An 18491-nucleotide genomic window follows, 5' to 3' on the forward strand; every position below is an offset into this window, starting at 1 on the left:
TGAAATAATTACATAACTGTTTATAAAAGTGTTTATATTATAGTTGAGGAGAGTAATCATTTTATACATTCTCATTGTATTCACTTTTGGTGAATGACACAAAAGAAATGGTGAAATTAAGATATTATTGTGTATTTTGGGTCAATTTATCGGGATTTTTTTTTTTTTTTTTAAAGTGGAGTGGGCAGACCACTCACCTTTTGTATTTTTATCCTTTATTGAGGCAGTGGTTGGAAGGGAGAAATATATGAGAGGATTTGATCCTAGGTGAGCAAGGGCATGTGGTTCCAGAGGCAGGCACTGCCATGGGAGTTTGGCATTCCTGTGGGACTTGTGTAGTGTAGTATATGGTACACTGTGGGGTTTGTATGTGGTAACGTCTGCAGTATGTTACTATAACGCCTGTGGCACATTACCACAACACGTAGTGTTACCACAACACGTAGTGTGTGGTAACGTCTGCGGTACATCACAGAAAGAATTTGGTTGTGGTGGGATGCCGAAGTCAAATAAAAATACCACAAGACCATTTCCGGCTACCATGGGAAATTTTCATATGGGTCTGTCCACAAATCGTGTCTAGTGCTGTTATATTAGAGGTGTGAAACAGACATCAAGATAGTAATATTAATGTAGGTCATGGTGTAGACATATGACAGAAGTACTTCTCTGTTGGCAGACACAGTGGATAAGGTGCTGTGACTAGAACAACAAAATAGCTACAATAGTGGAAACAATGAACAACAATTATTGGAAATGTAGTCATTTTTTAATTACCGGTATGTGTACAAAAACACGCAAACCCACACATAAAATCAGTAGTATATTAGAGGTTAGAAATTACAGATTTCAAACTTTTGAGCTTGAATACAGTGTGCTTTGGCACTTTAAATATTTTAGATGTTCAAAGACTGGAATCATTGATGCAGAGCCGTGCTGGAGCCAGTTCCATTCAAATAACATCAACAGAAATGTAATAAATAGACAATAAGTTACTAACATTGGTTAAACTAATGGGAGATTGTGAAACAGACCCCAACACTAAATGGCAAACTCATGTACATCATATGAAAATGCGAAGAGCAACAAGGAAACAGCTTGGTTGGAACAGTCACTTACTGTAAGTTATATAGAATTCACCTTTCTGCAAACATTAATTTAGATCACACACAAAAAAATCAAGTGAATTGCTTTTTTTCTGCACCATTGATTATCCTCAGCAGTTGAATGTCACCACAGTGTTATTGTGCTGAATGTCACAGTATTCTCTTTCTGTACACACATCTTACACTCATTACTTCTCTATCTCTCTCTCTCTCGCACACACACGCACACACACACACACACACACACACGATTAGAAAAATACATATATCTTGATCTGCAGTTACATTGGTCATACTGACAGAACCTAAAAAAGGCAGATAAACATTAGGTAAAGGCTACAGTTGGTACAGTAACAGTTGGTTGCTCCTTTAATTTGGAATGGACAAAATCATGTTTTTTCCTGGTGCTGAATTTTGATTAAGCAAAAGCACGTATACCAGGACTTAGTGCAGAAGCTAATCACTTTTGGTAATAATTATAATCTAAACCTAAATATATGAAATCAGCAAAGTTAACCAATCATAAGTCCTTATTATGATATACAAAACGCTACACACATTCATTCTAGTAATCTTTAGTTTTTCTAGTAAAGCTATTAAACTTTGCAGCACGCAGTAATAAATAAATACATGGCAGTCCAGTGTAGGGTTAAGGTTTGGTTTGGTTAGGGTTTGCAAAGAGTGCAAGTACCTGTAGCATACTCAGTGTTGTAGTGTGGAATGGGCTGTAAAATAGACCAGGTGGATAAAGCTGGCACACCCCTGATTTGACACGATTACCTGTCCCACAGTGCAAAGCCTCCAAACATCAACATTCACTACTGCTGGTTAGAAAACGCTGGATGTGCATTGCACTGCAGGAGCCGGCATCCGTACGTACCTGGTCCATTGATAACCACAAAATAAGCCCACCTTCTCTTTCATACTGCAGTGCGTGTTCCTCTCTTCACATTCTCATTGGTCATCCACTGCTATTCAAAGAATGTAAGTGCATATTCCCCTTGTTGTAGCCCTCCCCAAAGCGTCTCCTTCACCCATTCCTTCCACAGTGGATGTGTGTGGTGGGCATGTTTGGTCTCTCTGTTGTCGTTTAGTGTCTCTTTCCTCCATGGCCATTCACAAATCGGTTCCTCCCAGAGGCTCTCCTTCGTTTCGCAGGCTGCCAGTTACTCCAGGAATCCCTCTCAGCTATGGGGGAAAAAGAAGCAGTTGTGTTCAAAATTTAGGCCAGAGTTTAGGGAAGGTCTGTGATCAGTGTATTTGTCCTAGGCTGACCTGTAATGCCATCTGGGATGAAACCACACGAGTCAATGACACTGCTTTCATCATAATCTTCACCTTGCACAGAGACGCTCTGTAAAAAGAGGGCAGTTCAGAGTCCATGACATTTGTAACAAAAACAAAAAGGACACATGGCTATGAGCATGTCTGCATATAGATGAGCCCTGTTGAAATTATTTATTAACCACTCAAGCTTCACATATCAAGAACTGAATCAAGCAAGCAACCGAGCCATCATCTCACCTGTATTTTCTTCTGCTCATACCACACCATCCCATATAAACAGAGAAGTGTGATGAGTGCCTACAGAGTGTGAAAAAGGGTGCAACAGAGAAATTGATAACACTGCTTAAACACTGTATGTATAGTTCCAACAGAAAGATAGACAGAAAAATATCTCAGTATCATATTAAAGGCAAATGACTAATATATGACAGTTTTCAGCTAATTTTAATATCCACTAATTTTGAATACCTGTCCTTGAAGTTATGTGGTATATTAACAGTGGTATGGTGGCATTACTGAAGTGAAACATACCTTTTACTAGTGTGCACACACACACACACACACACTTCTCTTACCAGACAGAGCAGCCACAGGAGCACAGAGCGGATTTGTGTCTTGGAAAACAGGTCCTGCCCAAATTTGACACAGGCAAGAGCCTCCAGGAAAGCAATGGCTCTATGGGGAAACATACGATCACAGTGAGAAACACAGTGGTGCTGCTCTGCAAGTTTTAGGATCAGGTTTTTGTATTCGACAATGGCCCCCTCTCTTGGCAATACCATTTCACTGCAATGGAGCTTCCGTGCCAATGCTTAACACATACAGTATGTGATTTCACATGCATATGATCTATACCCCCCCGTCCCCCCACATCCCCCCCACTCAAACACACACATACAAACTCCATTCACCAGACTGCAGTGGGAAACTTTTTTTCATTTGCAAAGGTTACACCATTGCAGAGGTAAACCTCGGACGAGAGAGCGGCCTCAATGTTAAGTATTTCATGAAGACGCAGAGAGAGCTCGTCTCGTTGCTATAGAAACTAGAGCAGACAGGGGGCATCAACAGCTTTGCGTCTGACTTTTATGGTCAATTGAAAGTCATTCTGAAGTTACAGACCTCATGTCTGTAACTTCAGAATGACTTTCAATTGACCATAAAATTAGATCCCGCACAGGATAAAGGCCCCATGTTTTCAGGACAGTGGGCAGGAGAGGACACAGTCCGCGTGCTTTACAAACAGAAATGGGGAAAATGATTCTGGTGGGATGCAACCTCAGAGCAACAGGGGCACACATTGTTAAAAAACACATAAGCAAGGGCCCTGAACAACACACCATCTCCAGAGACAAAAGGTACAAATTTTAGTCAATGTTATACTGTCATAAGTTATTAATAAGTCAAGAGGCCTCCCAGTTTAGTGAGGGGGACACGTTTTGTCTTTTTTTACCCCACCATGCCTTTCTCATATTATAAGTTAAAAGTTTGTACATTCATCTTTCAGCTACCCTTAAAATGGCTTGTTGGCATTGTTAGCATCCCTCATTGAAAGCAGTGGGTAGTGGAAAAATGCAAGCAAACCAGCTAGCTTGCGGTGGTGGTTTCAATGAGGACTGCTATCAGTGCTAACACAACAATGTTGTGGTTTAACTGAAAAGCTTATACAGGCAAAATTTACCTCAAAATGTGGCACGTGCTGGCGGAAGAAAAATAACGATACAATTCAAAATGTCACAATATTCCTTTAGGAGAATTCCTACTTTAACCCACTAACCCTATCAACCAGGAAATCATTGTACACCAAGATATGAAAAACTACTACTCCATACAACTTCCAAACTTTTTCTAGACCAGAAAAATACATAAACGGACAGGACAAAAGAGAGACTCACCCAAACACCCAACACTGTGTGCCGACTCGTTTGCACTGAGTGTCTGTCAGGTATGCATAATATTGTCTGGAAGAGGTAGGAGAAAATTTGTAATGCAAATGAGCTCAGTTCTTGTCAAGAGCAAAGCAAGGATTAAAAGTTTACACACAGACTTTAACATCAAAAAGAAACAAAAGCAACCATCCTTCTCTTCCCAGCAGCGATTTCTGTTGTCAAGAGTCAACACCACCTAAGTGACGATCCATTGTGTCACATTTACTGCTGCTCCTAGGTGGAGCGTAAAGATGCAGTTTTGAAGGATGTGCATACCGTACGGTGGGAGCAGTGATGACTCCGACGAGGAGGATACGACACCAGCTGAGAGGGTGAGAGGCCTGGAAGACGAAGATGTGCTTGAGGAAGAATGTGTTCAACTCTGTCAGCTGTGGAGAGGGGGCGGGGGTGAAGGACAGGTAGGATATGTTAGGATTATCAAAGGATGGGTTCTGTTTTTGCTGAGAAATTGGCAAGCTGACAGATTTGGGCATCGGGGTGTCATGGTGAGCAGGGAGAACCCGGTTCAAGCATCCACCCTGCTGTCTTTGAACAAGCTCCAGGAGTGCTGAATAAATTAATTTCTCTTTTAGGGGAATCAATAGATTATCACAAATAAATCTTTTAAGAGCATTACTTTGAACCAGCAATCTCTCGTATATTAGTTGGCCTCTGAATATTAACCTCTGAATAATGTGTGTCTGGAGGTAACAGGGTCAAGCTCAGGGCCAAACCAAGGACTTCATCAGATAGCTCACATATTTTCATGGAGATAGCTCTTATTTTCACACTCCTACACATTTGCAGACTATTGAGATATCACTTCAACTCTGACAATCTTAAAAAGTATTTCCGAGTCAAAGGTCAAAGCCTACCTGCCATAGGATCATGAAGAGGTAGATGCCCGCCAGCCTCTGGAAGGAGGACTTTGGGTCGAACCAGCGCACATAAGTCCAGCTGGCTGGGGTGAACTGGAGCACGGCCCGCTTTATCTTCCCTGTGGTGGTGTAGATGTCCCTGAACAGATATGTAGGCTCATGACGTTGCACAGAAAAATGCAAGCTCACATCGAACAATAACAAGGGGCAATCCAGAGCTCTAGTTCTCTAGATCTGCTCTGGATGTTTTCTTTTACACACCAACGACGGGCAAAGTGATTCTTAGCAATATCAGGGTATTTACTTTTAGAAAGGCAAATTTAAGACTTTTTTTAAAGCCATTTTTAGTGCTACCTGGAATAGGAATTAACTACAATGAAAACCAATTCAACAACCAAGAAATTAATGCTGGCAAAACAGACTTCCGAAGCTACAAATGAGCAGTATAATAAAAAGGACATTAGGAAATTAAATGTTTGAGGACATGACGTCCAACTGTCTTTACTAAAGTAGATGTGATGATAAAAACAAAGCATATTTGGCATACTGTATTAACCCTGTCCCATATTAATCTAAGGGTAGATATGCATGTGGGTCAAATTAATGTGACAGAAGAAAATCAAACTGACACTACTGCTGTTCCCATTCACATCTTTAAGTGAAACTACACAATTCATGGAATTTGCTTTAGTTTGCTTGCCATACTTTCCAACTCTGCCTCAACTAAATATCACTGAATGTAAAGAAATCTGCCCACACTGCTAATTTTATAGCTGCATCAAAACTTGAAATGAAACCTGTAAACCGGTAAAAAAAAATTAAGACCTCTAATTACTGTATTTAAGACATCTTAAGGCCATAAATTTAGATAATTCAAGACTTTTTCAGACTTTTTAAAGGACCTGTGAATATCCTGGATATAAAGAAAAGAAAAGAAAACTGACTTGATGCTGGCCCAGCGATAGGTCCTCATCTCCAAAAAGTGGCAGACGGTCATCCCCAGCCAGATGCCTCCTCCATTACACAGCAGTATGTCCAGTATCACCTGGTCCCACCAGCACTCCGCAAAGTTAGGCAGAAGGTGCATGAAGAACAGCTGGGGAGAGGAGTGACAATGAAATCTGTTTATGTGGTGTGGTAGTTCGCTCAAAAGCTTTCTCACACCAGGGAATTATAGTGCTGATAGAAAATATTAAGTCTACAAATTAATTATTGTTATACATGGGTCATTGTTGGCACTAATATTGGTCATAAAAGAACAAAATTCAGTGGTGGCCAGTTATTTGAATGGTTGTAGCACCTTGTTTCTCCACACTATCCGTTGACGCAGTTGACTCTGTGGTAAGTAAATCTGGTATTAGGTTAAATCCCATGATCTAATCCTTCCAGTCAACAATGGGGAGCAGCCAAGATAACAACTCTTGTTATGTACATTACATCCTGCTCACACTACTGTTTTGTTATGATGAATTTCCCTCAGACAAGCAATGCTTGTTGCTGATTTTGTCAAACAGGCTCCTAATTGTGCTGGATCCCTACAAGACAAAAGTAGTAACATGTTTGCATCTTAAGTATGCCAAATATGTGAAATGGGCTGGTGTATGATTCACAGAATGGATTTTAACATGGCCGGGGCAAGCCTGACTTCAACTTGAACACGTGCATGGTCACAAACACACATACACACACCAAACACACGCATGCTACCTCAGTGAGCTCCCAGGTGATGCTGATGGTCCAGCAGAGGCCGTAGCTGCGGATGAGCAGGGCCTTCATGGCCCAGCCAGCAAAGTGGCCAAATGCAAAGATGTCAAAGTGGGTCAGGATTCGCTCCCATGTGATCACTGTACAGTTCACTGCGTATTCCTGCAGGGGGAGAAGTGACAGAGTTATAAAACAAGAGAGTGATAGCTCATAGGTGGATTTGATTAGCTGGAAGTGTTCTCACTGTAGCCTATATTCTGAAAACTCAACATAAATCATAATCATTATCATTATCATTTTGATCATCAAACAAACATGTTTGGTCTCATGAAGACCTTGTTTGGTTGATGTTATTGTCACCGTTTGTTTAATAAATTCTACTTTTTTGGGAGGATAAAAATAGTGAGCAGATATTCCTTTTTTGATTATGTGGATTGCCATTTTTGTCCGGCTCCAATGAAAAATATTTCTGGATATGCATGAAACCTCTTCTAATTACCTGGACTGAACCCACAGAAAGCAGCCTGCTCACTGCCTCCATAGAAGCATGTAAAATATGGAATGAACTTGTTCTGATGGTTCAGAGGACAGAGCAATTTCAACTTTCAAAACCCATCCTTACCATGACATCGGCCTCCCGTGTGGCATAGCGCAGATTTGGATCCAGCCAGTACATGAGTGTCTTCACCTGGGCCCAGTTGAGGAAGATGAGAAGGACAAGAAACAGGAAGTAGAGAACACTGAGACCTACCCAGGAAGGAGAAGAGAGCTGGTCAGGGTGAAGATGAATGAAAACTGGACCCAAGCAGAATTAGAGAAAAAGTTACTCTGATGGAGGGGGTAACACTCACCAAACACCATCCGCCATATTGCAGGGTGTGGTCTGGTAAAAGGTCCTGATGAAGACAGCATCACAAGTGACCATTAATGTGTTTGTACCATTCATGGAAGAGTCATGACTCTCTCAGCATAAACTATCTCGACAAAGAGTTTAGGCTAGTATTTATTTTTTGTTTGTTTGTTTCAAGTGAGTGGAAAGTACACCCTCCACAAGTATCCTACAGGTGCACAATTCACTCTGTAAATAAAAATAAAAGAGGCAGTAAAGGGTGCAAGGCACTACAACAACACAGTATGGGGATGGACCTTACAGTCTTTGGAAGGGACTCAATCCCACATGGTAGCACGCGCCTTACTGATTTGCTACTGTGAAAGTGTGAATTCAGTTAGCTTACCATTGGGGAAGGCGAGGACACTGATGACCAAGAAAAAGGAGACAACCACCAAAAGTCCCACTCTAAGGTTGTTGTCTGAGTGTTCATCATCTCTGTCACAATACAATTCAACATATTACACTGTAATATTACATACTTCTAAAGTCATACAGGACCTGGTGCATTAGGCATCTGGTGACAGAGCAGACATAGGCTAATTCTACAGTAGATATGTATAGTTACAGCCCTGACTGACAGCTTTTGAAACTATTATTAAATATCTATCAGTACAATTTTACAGTCAGCAATGTTGTTTACCTGGTAAACACAAAGTACATCAAGCTGAGCACAGTAAAAATCAAAAGTGTGATGGTGTGCGGCTTATAGAAGAAGTCAATGCAGATATCATCCACTTGTTGCTCGTTTATCATCCGGAAATGTAACTTGTAGTTCGCATCCTTGCGCAGTGTTCGAGAGGACACAGTGGGTGCCATGTTTCTGTTGGCTAATTTCGGATTTTTACAAAAATAATTTTAACAACTACACTTTAAAACTGTAAATGCAAAGAGGGAATTGATTTGGCAGCACGATGAGGAGAGCACCAGAAGCAACAGCCCCGAAAACGGATTGACCTACAGAGCTAATGGGGGTGTCTGTGTGAAAGTGTGTATTATAATATCTAACAAAACTCATAACGTAAACCTTATGTAGTACTATTAAAGAGAGTTACGTATTGTTGATTTATATAAATAATTTTAGCGTTGGTTTGTGTTTGATATATCCTCATGAGCTTAATATGGGAATCTAGTCCCACCCGCGAAAACACTGTTGTGGTACAGTCCATGTAGTGACACTTCCGTGGAATCCTTCCGTGATTGTGCACGTGAACAAAATAACAGTTGACATTGTACGACACTGGTTGAAGGAGGTAAGTTAGGGATAACTTCTATGTTTTGGTTGAATTTATGTGAGTAAAAAGTTAGGTTTTTGTGTCTATCTAATGTGCTAGATTTGCCTAAGTAATGTTTCTTACTAGGCGTACATTAGCTTGTTAACCCACTAGCTTGCTAGCATCGTTTACTGGTCTAGCGTTTACCAGTAGCGTTAGTTAGTACTACCTTTAGCTCTCTGACTTATGTTTCTATGGCAGTGACACAGTCTCAGGATTTCTGACTGTGTAATATTTTTACCTGTATGTTTTCATTCATTCAAAAGAAAACGGAAAGGTAGATTATCCAGGATGCTTTTGTGAAGATAGGGATGACATTGTATGTTCTGATTAGGCATTACTGCTCATGTAGATGTAGAGGTTCAAACCTATTTTGAAAGACTCAGTGAAGTCATTCCCCAGTGTATCTTCAATTGAGCAGCTCCAGGCTGTACATCAGGATGACATCCCAGCTTCTTGGTTTTATGGTCTCAAGCTTTTACAGAAAGCTGTTCATGTTGTCAGACAATCATTAGCTAGAGATGAAAACACGGTATTTCCTGAACTGAATGACAATGCCCCTTTAACATCTCTTGTCCATGTTCTTTGTAAAGAATCACCATGGCCTCATCCTGCATACAGCTGTGTCAAAGATGCACAAGTCTTCTTCGCGCCAAGACAGTGAGTGTCACCTTGCAGTACTCCACCCAAGTCCAGCTTTGCACTGCAGTCTTCAGAGCATCCACCAAAATCCCAAATGGATCCTTGTTTATGTCTGGGAACCGTACAACAGCTCACACAAGACAGAGGTGGAAACAACAGATGTGCTATTACAGTGACTATAATGCCAAACGTCTGACAGCTGAAGCTAAGGAAGACAAGGATGCTGAGGAGTTGTCAGGATCGGATGTCGTGGCTTACAAGAACCCTCTGTCACAAATCGGAGACGCTGTGCCAGTGACTGAAAGTCAGATGACACTAGGTACATATTGGTGCTGCTGCTGACCATATAAATATACGCACATTCATTCAGCATTACCATTCATAAATGGATTCAGTTTTTGCTGTTTTCCTGAAAGGGAGTTGAACAAGTTTTCAATTTGTTTTGTGTCTTTTCTTCAATACCATTTCCCAGATCTAGATGCTGTTGCAAATCGTTCAGCATTAGAGGAGATCAGCGACGAAGAGGCTGTTGCTCTGTCTGTTTCATCTGCCCTACCTCCTGCCTCCACCTCTCTTAGAGACTACGTTGACAAGTCGGAGACGCTCAGCAAGCTGGTACAGCTAGGTAATTCCATACATATGCCGTTAATTCATGAGAATTACAGAAATCATGTTGACTTAAACAGTTTGGTGGCAATGGCCTTGTTTTTTTTTTTTTACATGAGATGTCATATGAGGAATCAAAGTTGGGTCTCAGTAGAATCAATCTCTTAAACCCATAGTCACTGATTCAGTGGCCACACATTTGTGACTATTATGCCTCTCTCTCATTGCAGGTGTGAACCTGTGGAAGCTGGAGCAAAGGCCCAATGTGGGCTCCATGCTGCTGAGGCTCGACTTCCAGGCAGACGTGGCTCCGAGGCTGCTGTTCCTCAAAGAGATTGGGGTGGAGGACTCTCGTCTGGGCTACATTCTCTCCCACAACCCCTTCATTCTCACTGAGGATCTGGACAACCTGCAGGCCAGGTGAGACGAGGGGATCTCAGGCATAAGGGAAATTAAACATTGTTTACTTTCCATGTATTTAGTCAATGCTCATAGCCAGAGCTACATACAATGAGTAGGTTTTCAATGTCTTGCTGAAGGATACTTTACAGGATGGTCTCTCTAACCACTAAACCACACTAAATATTATGACAGAAGTGGATGGGCTTTCTTCGACTGAATAGAATGAGGTAGACAAAAACGTTTCAAAGGTTTTTTTCAAAAGATATCCTCTCCCTCTTTGCTTTGGAAGGGTGAATTATCTTCGGTCAAGGAAGTTCAGCTCTGAATCTGTGGCGTCCATGGTGTCCAGAGCTCCTTATCTGCTCAACTTCAGTGTGAAGCGGCTGGACAACAGACTGTCATTCTATCAACAGCAGCTCGGCCTCAGCGCTCCGAAAGTAAGCGTCTTTAGTTGATGAAGATGGTCACTCACTGAGAAGTTGAACCATGTCTGGGTCTTAGCAAAAATACATGATTCTCTGTCTATGCTATCACAGTGTTTTGTAATTACATTACCAAAACAAATGGTGAATCTGTTGATAAAAAGGAGAATAGCATATGATATGTTTTTGTTGTTTTTTCCCCAGACCCGGGACATTGTAGCTCGTCTACCTAGATTACTATGTGGCAGTTTGGAGCCTGTTAAAGAAACTCTGAAGGTACTGAAATGACAGTAGATATCATGTGTTACTTTAGTTCTAAGTAACTTTGAGGTACTGTGTTTAAAAAAGTTAACTCTATGTATGTGTGTGTGCGCTAATATATTCTACGTAGGTGTGCAAAATAGAGCTTGGCTTCAAGGAAAATGAGATCCAGCACATTGTCGCCACCGTCCCCAAAGTGCTGACCGCCCATAAGAAGAAGCTAACCCAAATATTTGACTACCTCCACAACACCATGAAGGTGCCCCACCACCTGATCGGCAAGTTCCCACAGGTAGACTGAACTGACACTCTTTGAATTAGTGATCCAATGTACTACCTTGAATATTATGGATTTTGTCCTGGCAAATAAAGAACATTCACTAGAAAATCAGGTTTGAGAACACTGGCCAACTGGAATTGATTTCATACAAGTCATATGTGTGTTTATATTCAGCATTATGAGTTACACATCTGATATCTTCCTCCCGTAGGTCCTCAATTCTAAGTTCTTGCGTATCAGAGAGCGCCACCTGTTCCTGCAGTACCTCGGAAAGGCTCAGTATGACCCGAGCCAGCCCAGCTACATCTCCCTGGACCGCCTGGTGTCCCTGCCTGATGATGTCTTTTGCACTGAGGTGGCTTCAGCCACATTAGACGACTTTAATTTGTTCCAGAAGACACTGTGATTCTTCATATGGGGACGTTCAAAAGGACTCCAGAAACAAGTGGTCAAGCACACAGAGTCAATCCCAAAACGTCTAGGACATGCATATGCACACACAAACACATATAAATTGCGAAAAGTATGGGCATCCATTGAGTTTGAAATAAAATGGTTGTTTTGTAAATGTGATGTGATATTTAATCAATAAATGTACACAGTGTGTATGAGGTGATGTCATTTTGTTACATTTTATTGTTGGTATTATGCCACTTCCTCTGTCTGGAAAACTGTCCTTTATCTTTCCAGTTACAGCAGCAATCATAGTTAACCATTGTCTACTTGAAGAGCCTCAAAGGAAAGAGATCCAGGTAGCTCCCATTATCCTTACCGCCACTGCACTATATGACAGTCAGTTGCATTAATTCTATACGTATTCGCGATACGAATCAAGGGAGTTTTACATGGAGGGAGGGCCCGCAAAACATAGCATATAGTGATACAGATGTATATACAGAAATAATTATTTTGTTCTATACATATTGCTTTCCACGGTTATTCCGCCCACATATTCCTTGAAAAGCGCAAAATACCAGAAAATATGAAGAGTTGCGCAATCACCAGTGACCCATTTCCTTGAACACTTTTTACCCACAACGCACCGCGCTCGTTCTCAGTGATAAACATGGCGGCGAGGGCACCAGGTAAATTCACTTCGTTCTTTTCAGATTTTCAGATATATCTAGCCTTAAATTAACCGGATAAAGCTCATATCAGATTGGCAGCATGTGGTATGTGTGTGATTATAACACATAATACATCAAGATGCAAATTTTGTCGGGCTGAATACTCATTATGGCGGACTTCACTTGTGTGTCCTCTAATGTCCCTGTGCTAACGGTTGCTAACGTTATGGTGGTCAGCTAACGTCAACCAATGCTAATCAGGATAAAATAACATATATATTAGCTATAAAATGGGCATTCATTGTAATATCTCCATGATGGTGAAAAGGTTCTTCATATTTTGGCGAAAACTTAATAACTTTTGCCCTAAAATCTGACATCATGAGGGTCGTTAACAACAGCCAGTGTTGTTTCATCTGTCACTGCAATGCATTCCAATATGTTATGTTATATAATCTGAAGCCGACAGGTCACCTGTGATTCTTTACATATCCCGGGTTTTCTGTGTTTTTATTCTTTAGAGGGACCAAGGTGGTTGTTAACTACTAGCTAACTCAACGGTAACTCAGAGGGTGGGTCAGGGGATAGATCGTTCTGATCTATCTATCTATCGATCTATCTGTTATGATCAAAGATTATACTACCGCAAGATATTCACACAAAAAAACCCCACTATTGAAATTCAGTCAGTGAATTGTATATGGGAAAAGATATAAACTTGTTACTGTACTGTTCGCGTTTTGTTTTAGTTAGTAGGATAAAACATTGGGTGTGCCACCTTAAAATTTAATAGGCAGGGGGAAAATTGCTACACTATACAGTTATTTAACTAAGATGATCAAATATAATGGTGTTGAAACTATCACCCTCCTGCCCAGTGTCCACATGTAACTGCCAAACTCACTCTTCTTCATCTCAATTTGTGCTGCTTGACTACTCTGTTGATGTGTGTATTATAATGCAATAATTTTTTTTCCTTCTCTCACAGTAGCAGCAGGCAGGCTCCTGCCTGGCTTCCAGAAATGGTATTACAATTTGTGCGGCTTCAATAAGATCGGTAAGACCAAAATCTTAGCCACCAACCCAAATGTCCAGAAAGATAATCAGGCTCAGTACTGTCAAAAACATTTATTGCTTTGAACCCTAGAAATAAGTGTATGCTATGGCTTTTTATACTAGTTTTGAAGCTGTGCCATGAATATGTGTGAACACGTGAATGTAGGAAGAAAACATCAGAGTACCATGACCAGTGGGATGAATCCATCTATAACTGTACTCATTTCAGCATCACGTTTTCTGTGTCAGGTTTGATGCGCGATGACACAATCTATGAGGATTCAGATGTGAAAGAGGCCGTGCGGAGGCTTCCGGAGAGCCTGTACAACGACAGGACGTTCAGGATCAAGAGAGCCCTGGACCTCTCCATGAAGCACCAGATCCTCCCCAAAGACCAGTGGACGAAATATGAGGAGGTACAGCCAAATTTTTAGATTTATCAAAATGATTTTTTTTCTTCAGTGTTGAAAATGAGATATTCAAGGGGAAAATGCTGCAATGTTTCCTTCATTTTACATTACATGCTGTCTGATTTTATAGCTTGTTAACTTTTTTCAGTCCTTAGAAGAGCAATAATAGACTTTTTAGAACAGAGTATCCTTGCACAGTTTGATCTTTGATGTCCTGGAAAATTAATATGTTAAAAAGAATAGGGAAACCCTGCTTTTTAGTTGTAAAGTAAGCTTATATTATCTTTTTTTCCCCTTGTAGGATATCCATTACCTGACGCCATATCTGGAGGAGGTGGTCCGTGAGAGGAAAGAAAGAGACGAGTGGATGAAGAAATGAGACGGCTGATGGAGGAGCTGTTATTCCTTGTCTTTGGTCCGGTGTACGGTTGTCCCCTGTTGTAATATTTAAAATAAAATGTAACCTATATAAGGCTGTGTGCTCATTAAAAAAATGTACATTTTGGAAGAGGTGGAAGTGTCAGGCTTTTGTATGTACTGGACGGTTATAAATATAAAGGTTAGATTTATTGGTATGGAAGAATGAATCAATCACAGTTGTATCACCAAAATTGGGATCTACCCTGTTCTGCCCGGCTGCAAATTTTCCCATACAAACTCCTTTATATACAACACATTAAAACCAGAATATATACATAAGTACACATAGCTACAGGTGACAAATAGTAATAAAGCAAAGGTTGTTTTTTTTCTTTAAAGTGAATCTAATAGCCACTTCAGTAACTATATCTAGAGGCACTGCACATCTGTCTGGATTACAGGCTGAAGAAGGTACTGGGAAAAGGATGATGATCCACTATTGAGACAATATCAAGTCAGGAAGGGAATTATGCCTTAAAGTCAATTTCCATTTCCCCTGTTAGCATTCATTCAAGCTTTGCCTAGTGAGGACAAATGTTCTTTATACTGGATTAAAAAGAACTAGGCAGCCTACATGTTCTGTTTTCCAAGAACACAGCAAAGAGATCTGCAACTCATAGTCAAGATAGCATCAACTTTTCTATAAAGCTGCAGGTCTCTTCTACACAAATGTCTAGATTCATGCTCACAAAGTAAAAATACAAGATCTGAACGCCCTGCTATAGATGTTCTCTGCCTGACCTTCAGAATTCACCTGTGTCTTCCACAGGCGACCTCATGCATTACTGTTTCTGAGTCTGGGATCTCCTGGTGTCCACATCATTTATGGTATCTATAAAGTTCCCAATGACGTTGTTAAAGGATTTCAGCATAGACACCCCCAGCTCGTTGCTGGTCTCATTAATGTCTGGATCATAGGCCCCCATCAGCGGGGTGCACACCTCCACGTTCCCCCTTCCAGCCCCTACCAGGATCCCCGTCAGCTGGCCTCTGAGCTCCTGAAACAACTCCCTGTCGTACTGCAGCAGGACTGAATCATCCATTGGATAAGTGACATCCTCAGAGTAGCAGTCACGGGGAACTGGCATCTCTATGTACTTCAACTTGGGGAAGCCTGCAGATAACACAGAGAATAACAGACGCAGGGCCGCAGAGCTCAGAGGGTTTCCCAGGAGCTTGAGCTCCTGAAGAGCCTGACAGCAAGCCAGAGAATCAGCGAAGGCATCCATGTGCTCGTCCTCTATGCCACACTCTTCAAGGGCCAGGCTGGCCAGCGTGGCTGAGGAACGGCTGAGCAATTTGTGGAAGGTGGTGGAGAAAGTGCCAATGATGTCGTGCCCGCTGATGTCTAGGCGGACCAAGGCCTCACTGTGCAGGCTGTTGGCCAGGTACACCATGTCCGCACGGTTCAGGCTGCAGTTGGCCACCTCCAAGCACTGCAGTGGAGTATTGAGAGGACTGGGTAAAGAAAACAGAGGGAAATGGGAATGAGTTGGTGTGGGACCAAAGGCCAAAATGATTAGGACTACATCTACTATCTGACCCAAGTGTGATAGTCAGCATCATCTGGTGTTCTAGTAAAGTCCCAAATACAGATTTTGACATTTTTATTTCCTAAACCAAATATTCTTTCTTGATGAATTATATGCAAGCGTGTTACTGATAGCTCTTTGTTGTTTTGGGTTAATGCTCGTGTTTTATTTCCATTTGAGCTGTTAAGTAGACCCATCTGCTTTCTAGCTGAGCTGCAGCTTTGGCCAGATGCTGCTGTCTGTCCACACACTGGCATCATGGCAAGCGTCAACAACGTTAATAACAAAATGCCTAACATTGTTAAACAAGAGGCTTAAAGTTGGGAATGTGCAGTGATGATGGTTGGAGGTGATTATTATTATTATTGTGAGCCACACTAAAGCTCTGGATGATGCCTTGTGTGCTCATGATCGGTGCTGGAGCCAAGCAATATCCATCACCTCTCACTCTCACAGACGTACACACAAACAAGGACACCTCTCTCTCTCTCTCTCTCTCTCTCATCCAGTCACCTCAGCAGTCTGCGTAGGTGTCCGGTGAGGGTGGAGAAGCCCATGTAGAGCTCAGTCAGGCTGGTCAGCCGTCCCAGCAGCTCTCCGAGGGTAGCCAGCAGATTATCATCATCAGAGCCCAGCCTGCGAACATCCAGCGCCCCAGCAGGCAGGGTCAAGGACTGCAATTTGGGGAACTCCACCCTGGACAGCAGCACCTCCAGGTGTGGGGCCTCCAGGGGAACATTGTGGACCACCTCCAGCTTTGCCATGGACTCAGGTTCTGCCAGTCGGAGGACATAGAACAGCTGCTTGAGAGCGAGGGAATCTGCCCGAAAGCCAATAAAACGAAGCTTCAGTGGACAGTAGCGGAGGAGGAGGAAGGCCTGAGCCACCACCTCGTAGTTGCGGCCTGTGACGAAGCCATTCAGACGGACGTCGACAGATGTTTCGAAGGCGGACGGGGTCACATCGCTGGCTTGCATGGCCACCATGGTCTCATAGCACATTTTGGTCAGGAGGTGGGTTCTCGCCCATCGACCCAGGGTAGTTTGGCAGGGGCAGGCTTGGTGCTCGGTGTCCTTCAAGGCAGTCAGGTCCACCACACGCAGGGTCTTGGCATAGGTGGTTGGCACAGACAGCACATAATCCTGCAGAAAACAAAACATGTTGTAGCAGTAATACTTTATCTAGTCCACCTGTAACAATTTCTGATCATTTCAAGCCTATAACAAGATGAATCAGGTGTGTTTGAGTCAGGTGGGAACCAGAGCATGCATCCCCTAAAGGCCACAAGGATCCGAATTGATGAACACGGCAAAAAAAAACCCTGCAAAGTCTCAAGACTCAAGACCAGCTAAGTACCTTCAAGCCAGTCAGAATGGCCTCCAGACAAAGTCGGCAGGTGCAGGAGGTCAGGTCCGTCTGGCAGTCGGCCGTCCTTCCCAGGAGCCTTTGCAGGTTGATCTCAGGCAGGGGCCATGTCTGGACCAGGGCATGGAGCAGCTTTGCCTGCTCGTGCAGGTAGCAGGCCTTGAAGAGGAGCGGGTAGAGGTTAAAAGACACACAGCTCAGGTTCTCCACCGCACCTGGGCCACTTTGGACGAAGCCCTCGGCAGCGATGAACCGCAGTGACTTCATGGTTCCAGGTTATATCCCTACCCACAGGTCCTTGAGTTCTGGGGTTTCTTGGTTCTTGATGCGAGCTGATGTTAAACAGCTCGGTGCGTCAGTGTTTTGCCTCCTCTGGGTGCTTCTTTGTTGATTTCCTCTGTTGCCGTCTATGTGGGTGTGCTGCATTTGTTAGGGACTAGGCTTGCAGTGGTGAGGCAGGGCAAGGCACGGGGTCTCGTGGTAGGTAAGAGGGTGGAGGTTATTTATAGAAGCAGCTGTCTCATGTCCTTCGCCTCACGGGCACGGAATCTATTTGCAACTTTTACCACAGGCTTGAGTAGCAACACCGTTTGAATGCTGCTGGCAAATCCATCACTATTCAAAACATCTCTTTGTGTGTTGTATACTATACACACACCAGTTGAAAGGAACACAGAAAACAATGTTCTGTGAGAGCAGAGACAGGGAACAAGGAAAACTCCAACCTCAGGCCTCTGATACTCTTACACTGAGATATCATCAATTTGTGAAGTTCAATGAGTTATTTTATGATGTAATTTACTTACTACTTCAGTTAATTATTTCCTACATTTCCCAGAATGACCTTTGCCCCTCTAAAATGCAACACGTCTAGGTGGTTGCATTGCATTCTGGTCTATTGAGGCTACTGTCAGTAGAAAAAAAGGTATCTCTGCCTCTTCGACGGTGGATTTCTGAAGGGC

The 18491-nt window shown here is 42.4% G+C and overlaps 4 protein-coding genes across 5 annotated transcripts; 2 read left to right on the plus strand and 2 right to left on the minus strand.

The window, feature by feature from the left end:
- Positions 1-782: 782 nt before the first annotated feature.
- On the minus strand, positions 783-8721 carry ptdss1b (phosphatidylserine synthase 1b). Its single transcript, XM_071901539.2, has 13 exons — positions 8436-8721; positions 8139-8230; positions 7755-7799; positions 7526-7650; positions 6907-7065; positions 6144-6295; positions 5197-5338; positions 4598-4710; positions 4289-4354; positions 2969-3068; positions 2631-2690; positions 2382-2460; positions 783-2294 (listed from the first exon to the last, which is right to left on the minus strand). Exons 1-13 carry the CDS (start codon positions 8609-8611, stop codon positions 2197-2199), a joined length of 1407 nt encoding a protein of 468 aa, XP_071757640.1. The 5' UTR covers positions 8612-8721; the 3' UTR covers positions 783-2196.
- A 278-nt stretch (positions 8722-8999) lies between these two features.
- mterf3 (mitochondrial transcription termination factor 3) lies at positions 9000-12300 on the plus strand. Of its 2 annotated transcripts, none has more exons than XM_071901562.2 (8): positions 9000-9045; positions 9660-10027; positions 10181-10333; positions 10545-10734; positions 10979-11153; positions 11343-11414; positions 11530-11691; positions 11891-12300. In XM_071901562.2, exons 2-8 carry the CDS (start codon positions 9667-9669, stop codon positions 12083-12085), a joined length of 1308 nt encoding a protein of 435 aa, XP_071757663.1. In that variant the 5' UTR covers positions 9000-9045; positions 9660-9666; the 3' UTR covers positions 12086-12300. The 2 variants fall into 2 exon arrangements, with proteins under 2 accessions (XP_071757663.1, XP_071757664.1); XM_071901563.2 differs by having other exon boundaries at positions 11006-11153.
- Positions 12301-12730: 430 nt separating this feature from the next.
- On the plus strand, positions 12731-14720 carry uqcrb (ubiquinol-cytochrome c reductase binding protein). The gene is made up of 4 exons (XM_071901592.1): positions 12731-12764; positions 13735-13803; positions 14052-14218; positions 14514-14720. Exons 1-4 carry the CDS (start codon positions 12746-12748, stop codon positions 14589-14591), a joined length of 333 nt encoding a protein of 110 aa, XP_071757693.1. The 5' UTR covers positions 12731-12745; the 3' UTR covers positions 14592-14720.
- A 694-nt stretch (positions 14721-15414) lies between these two features.
- On the minus strand, positions 15415-17796 carry lrrc14b (leucine rich repeat containing 14B). Its single transcript, XM_071901552.2, has 3 exons — positions 17521-17796; positions 16678-17306; positions 15415-16090 (listed from the first exon to the last, which is right to left on the minus strand). The coding sequence occupies exons 1-3, from the start codon at positions 17794-17796 to the stop codon at positions 15415-15417; spliced, it is 1581 nt and encodes a 526-aa protein (XP_071757653.2).
- Between the last annotated feature and the right edge of the window lie 695 nt (positions 17797-18491).

This window comes from Centroberyx gerrardi, chromosome 19, assembly GCF_048128805.1.
Source record: "Centroberyx gerrardi isolate f3 chromosome 19, fCenGer3.hap1.cur.20231027, whole genome shotgun sequence".
Lineage (NCBI taxonomy): Eukaryota > Metazoa > Chordata > Actinopteri > Beryciformes > Berycidae > Centroberyx > Centroberyx gerrardi.

What these genes read in the sequence shown, in the direction of transcription:
- ptdss1b (XM_071901539.2), bottom strand. Translation starts at nt 8,611, where the DNA reads ATGGCACCCACTGTGTCCTCTCGAACACTGCGCAAGGATGCGAACTAC. An exon ending in ATGTACTTTGTGTTTACCAG is followed by an intron (nt 8,231 to 8,435) that starts GTAAACAACATT and finishes GTATTGTGACAG; the next exon opens with AGATGATGAACACTCAGACA. An exon ending in CACGGGAGGCCGATGTCATG is followed by an intron (nt 7,066 to 7,525) that starts GTAAGGATGGGT and finishes CTCCCCCTGCAG; the next exon opens with GAATACGCAGTGAACTGTAC.
- mterf3 (XM_071901562.2), top strand. Translation starts at nt 9,667, where the DNA reads ATGGCCTCATCCTGCATACAGCTGTGTCAAAGATGCACAAGTCTTCTT. An exon ending in CAGCAAGCTGGTACAGCTAG is followed by an intron (nt 10,334 to 10,544) that starts GTAATTCCATAC and finishes CTCTCATTGCAG; the next exon opens with GTGTGAACCTGTGGAAGCTG. An exon ending in TGATCGGCAAGTTCCCACAG is followed by an intron (nt 11,692 to 11,890) that starts GTAGACTGAACT and finishes TTCCTCCCGTAG; the next exon opens with GTCCTCAATTCTAAGTTCTT.
- uqcrb (XM_071901592.1), top strand. An exon ending in GTGCGGCTTCAATAAGATCG is followed by an intron (nt 13,804 to 14,051) that starts GTAAGACCAAAA and finishes TTTCTGTGTCAG; the next exon opens with GTTTGATGCGCGATGACACA. An exon ending in AGTGGACGAAATATGAGGAG is followed by an intron (nt 14,219 to 14,513) that starts GTACAGCCAAAT and finishes TTCCCCTTGTAG; the next exon opens with GATATCCATTACCTGACGCC.
- lrrc14b (XM_071901552.2), bottom strand. Translation starts at nt 17,796, where the DNA reads ATGAAGTCACTGCGGTTCATCGCTGCCGAGGGCTTCGTCCAAAGTGGC. An exon ending in CCATTCTGACTGGCTTGAAG is followed by an intron (nt 17,307 to 17,520) that starts GTACTTAGCTGG and finishes TGTTTTCTGCAG; the next exon opens with GATTATGTGCTGTCTGTGCC. An exon ending in CACCTACGCAGACTGCTGAG is followed by an intron (nt 16,091 to 16,677) that starts GTGACTGGATGA and finishes TTCTTTACCCAG; the next exon opens with TCCTCTCAATACTCCACTGC.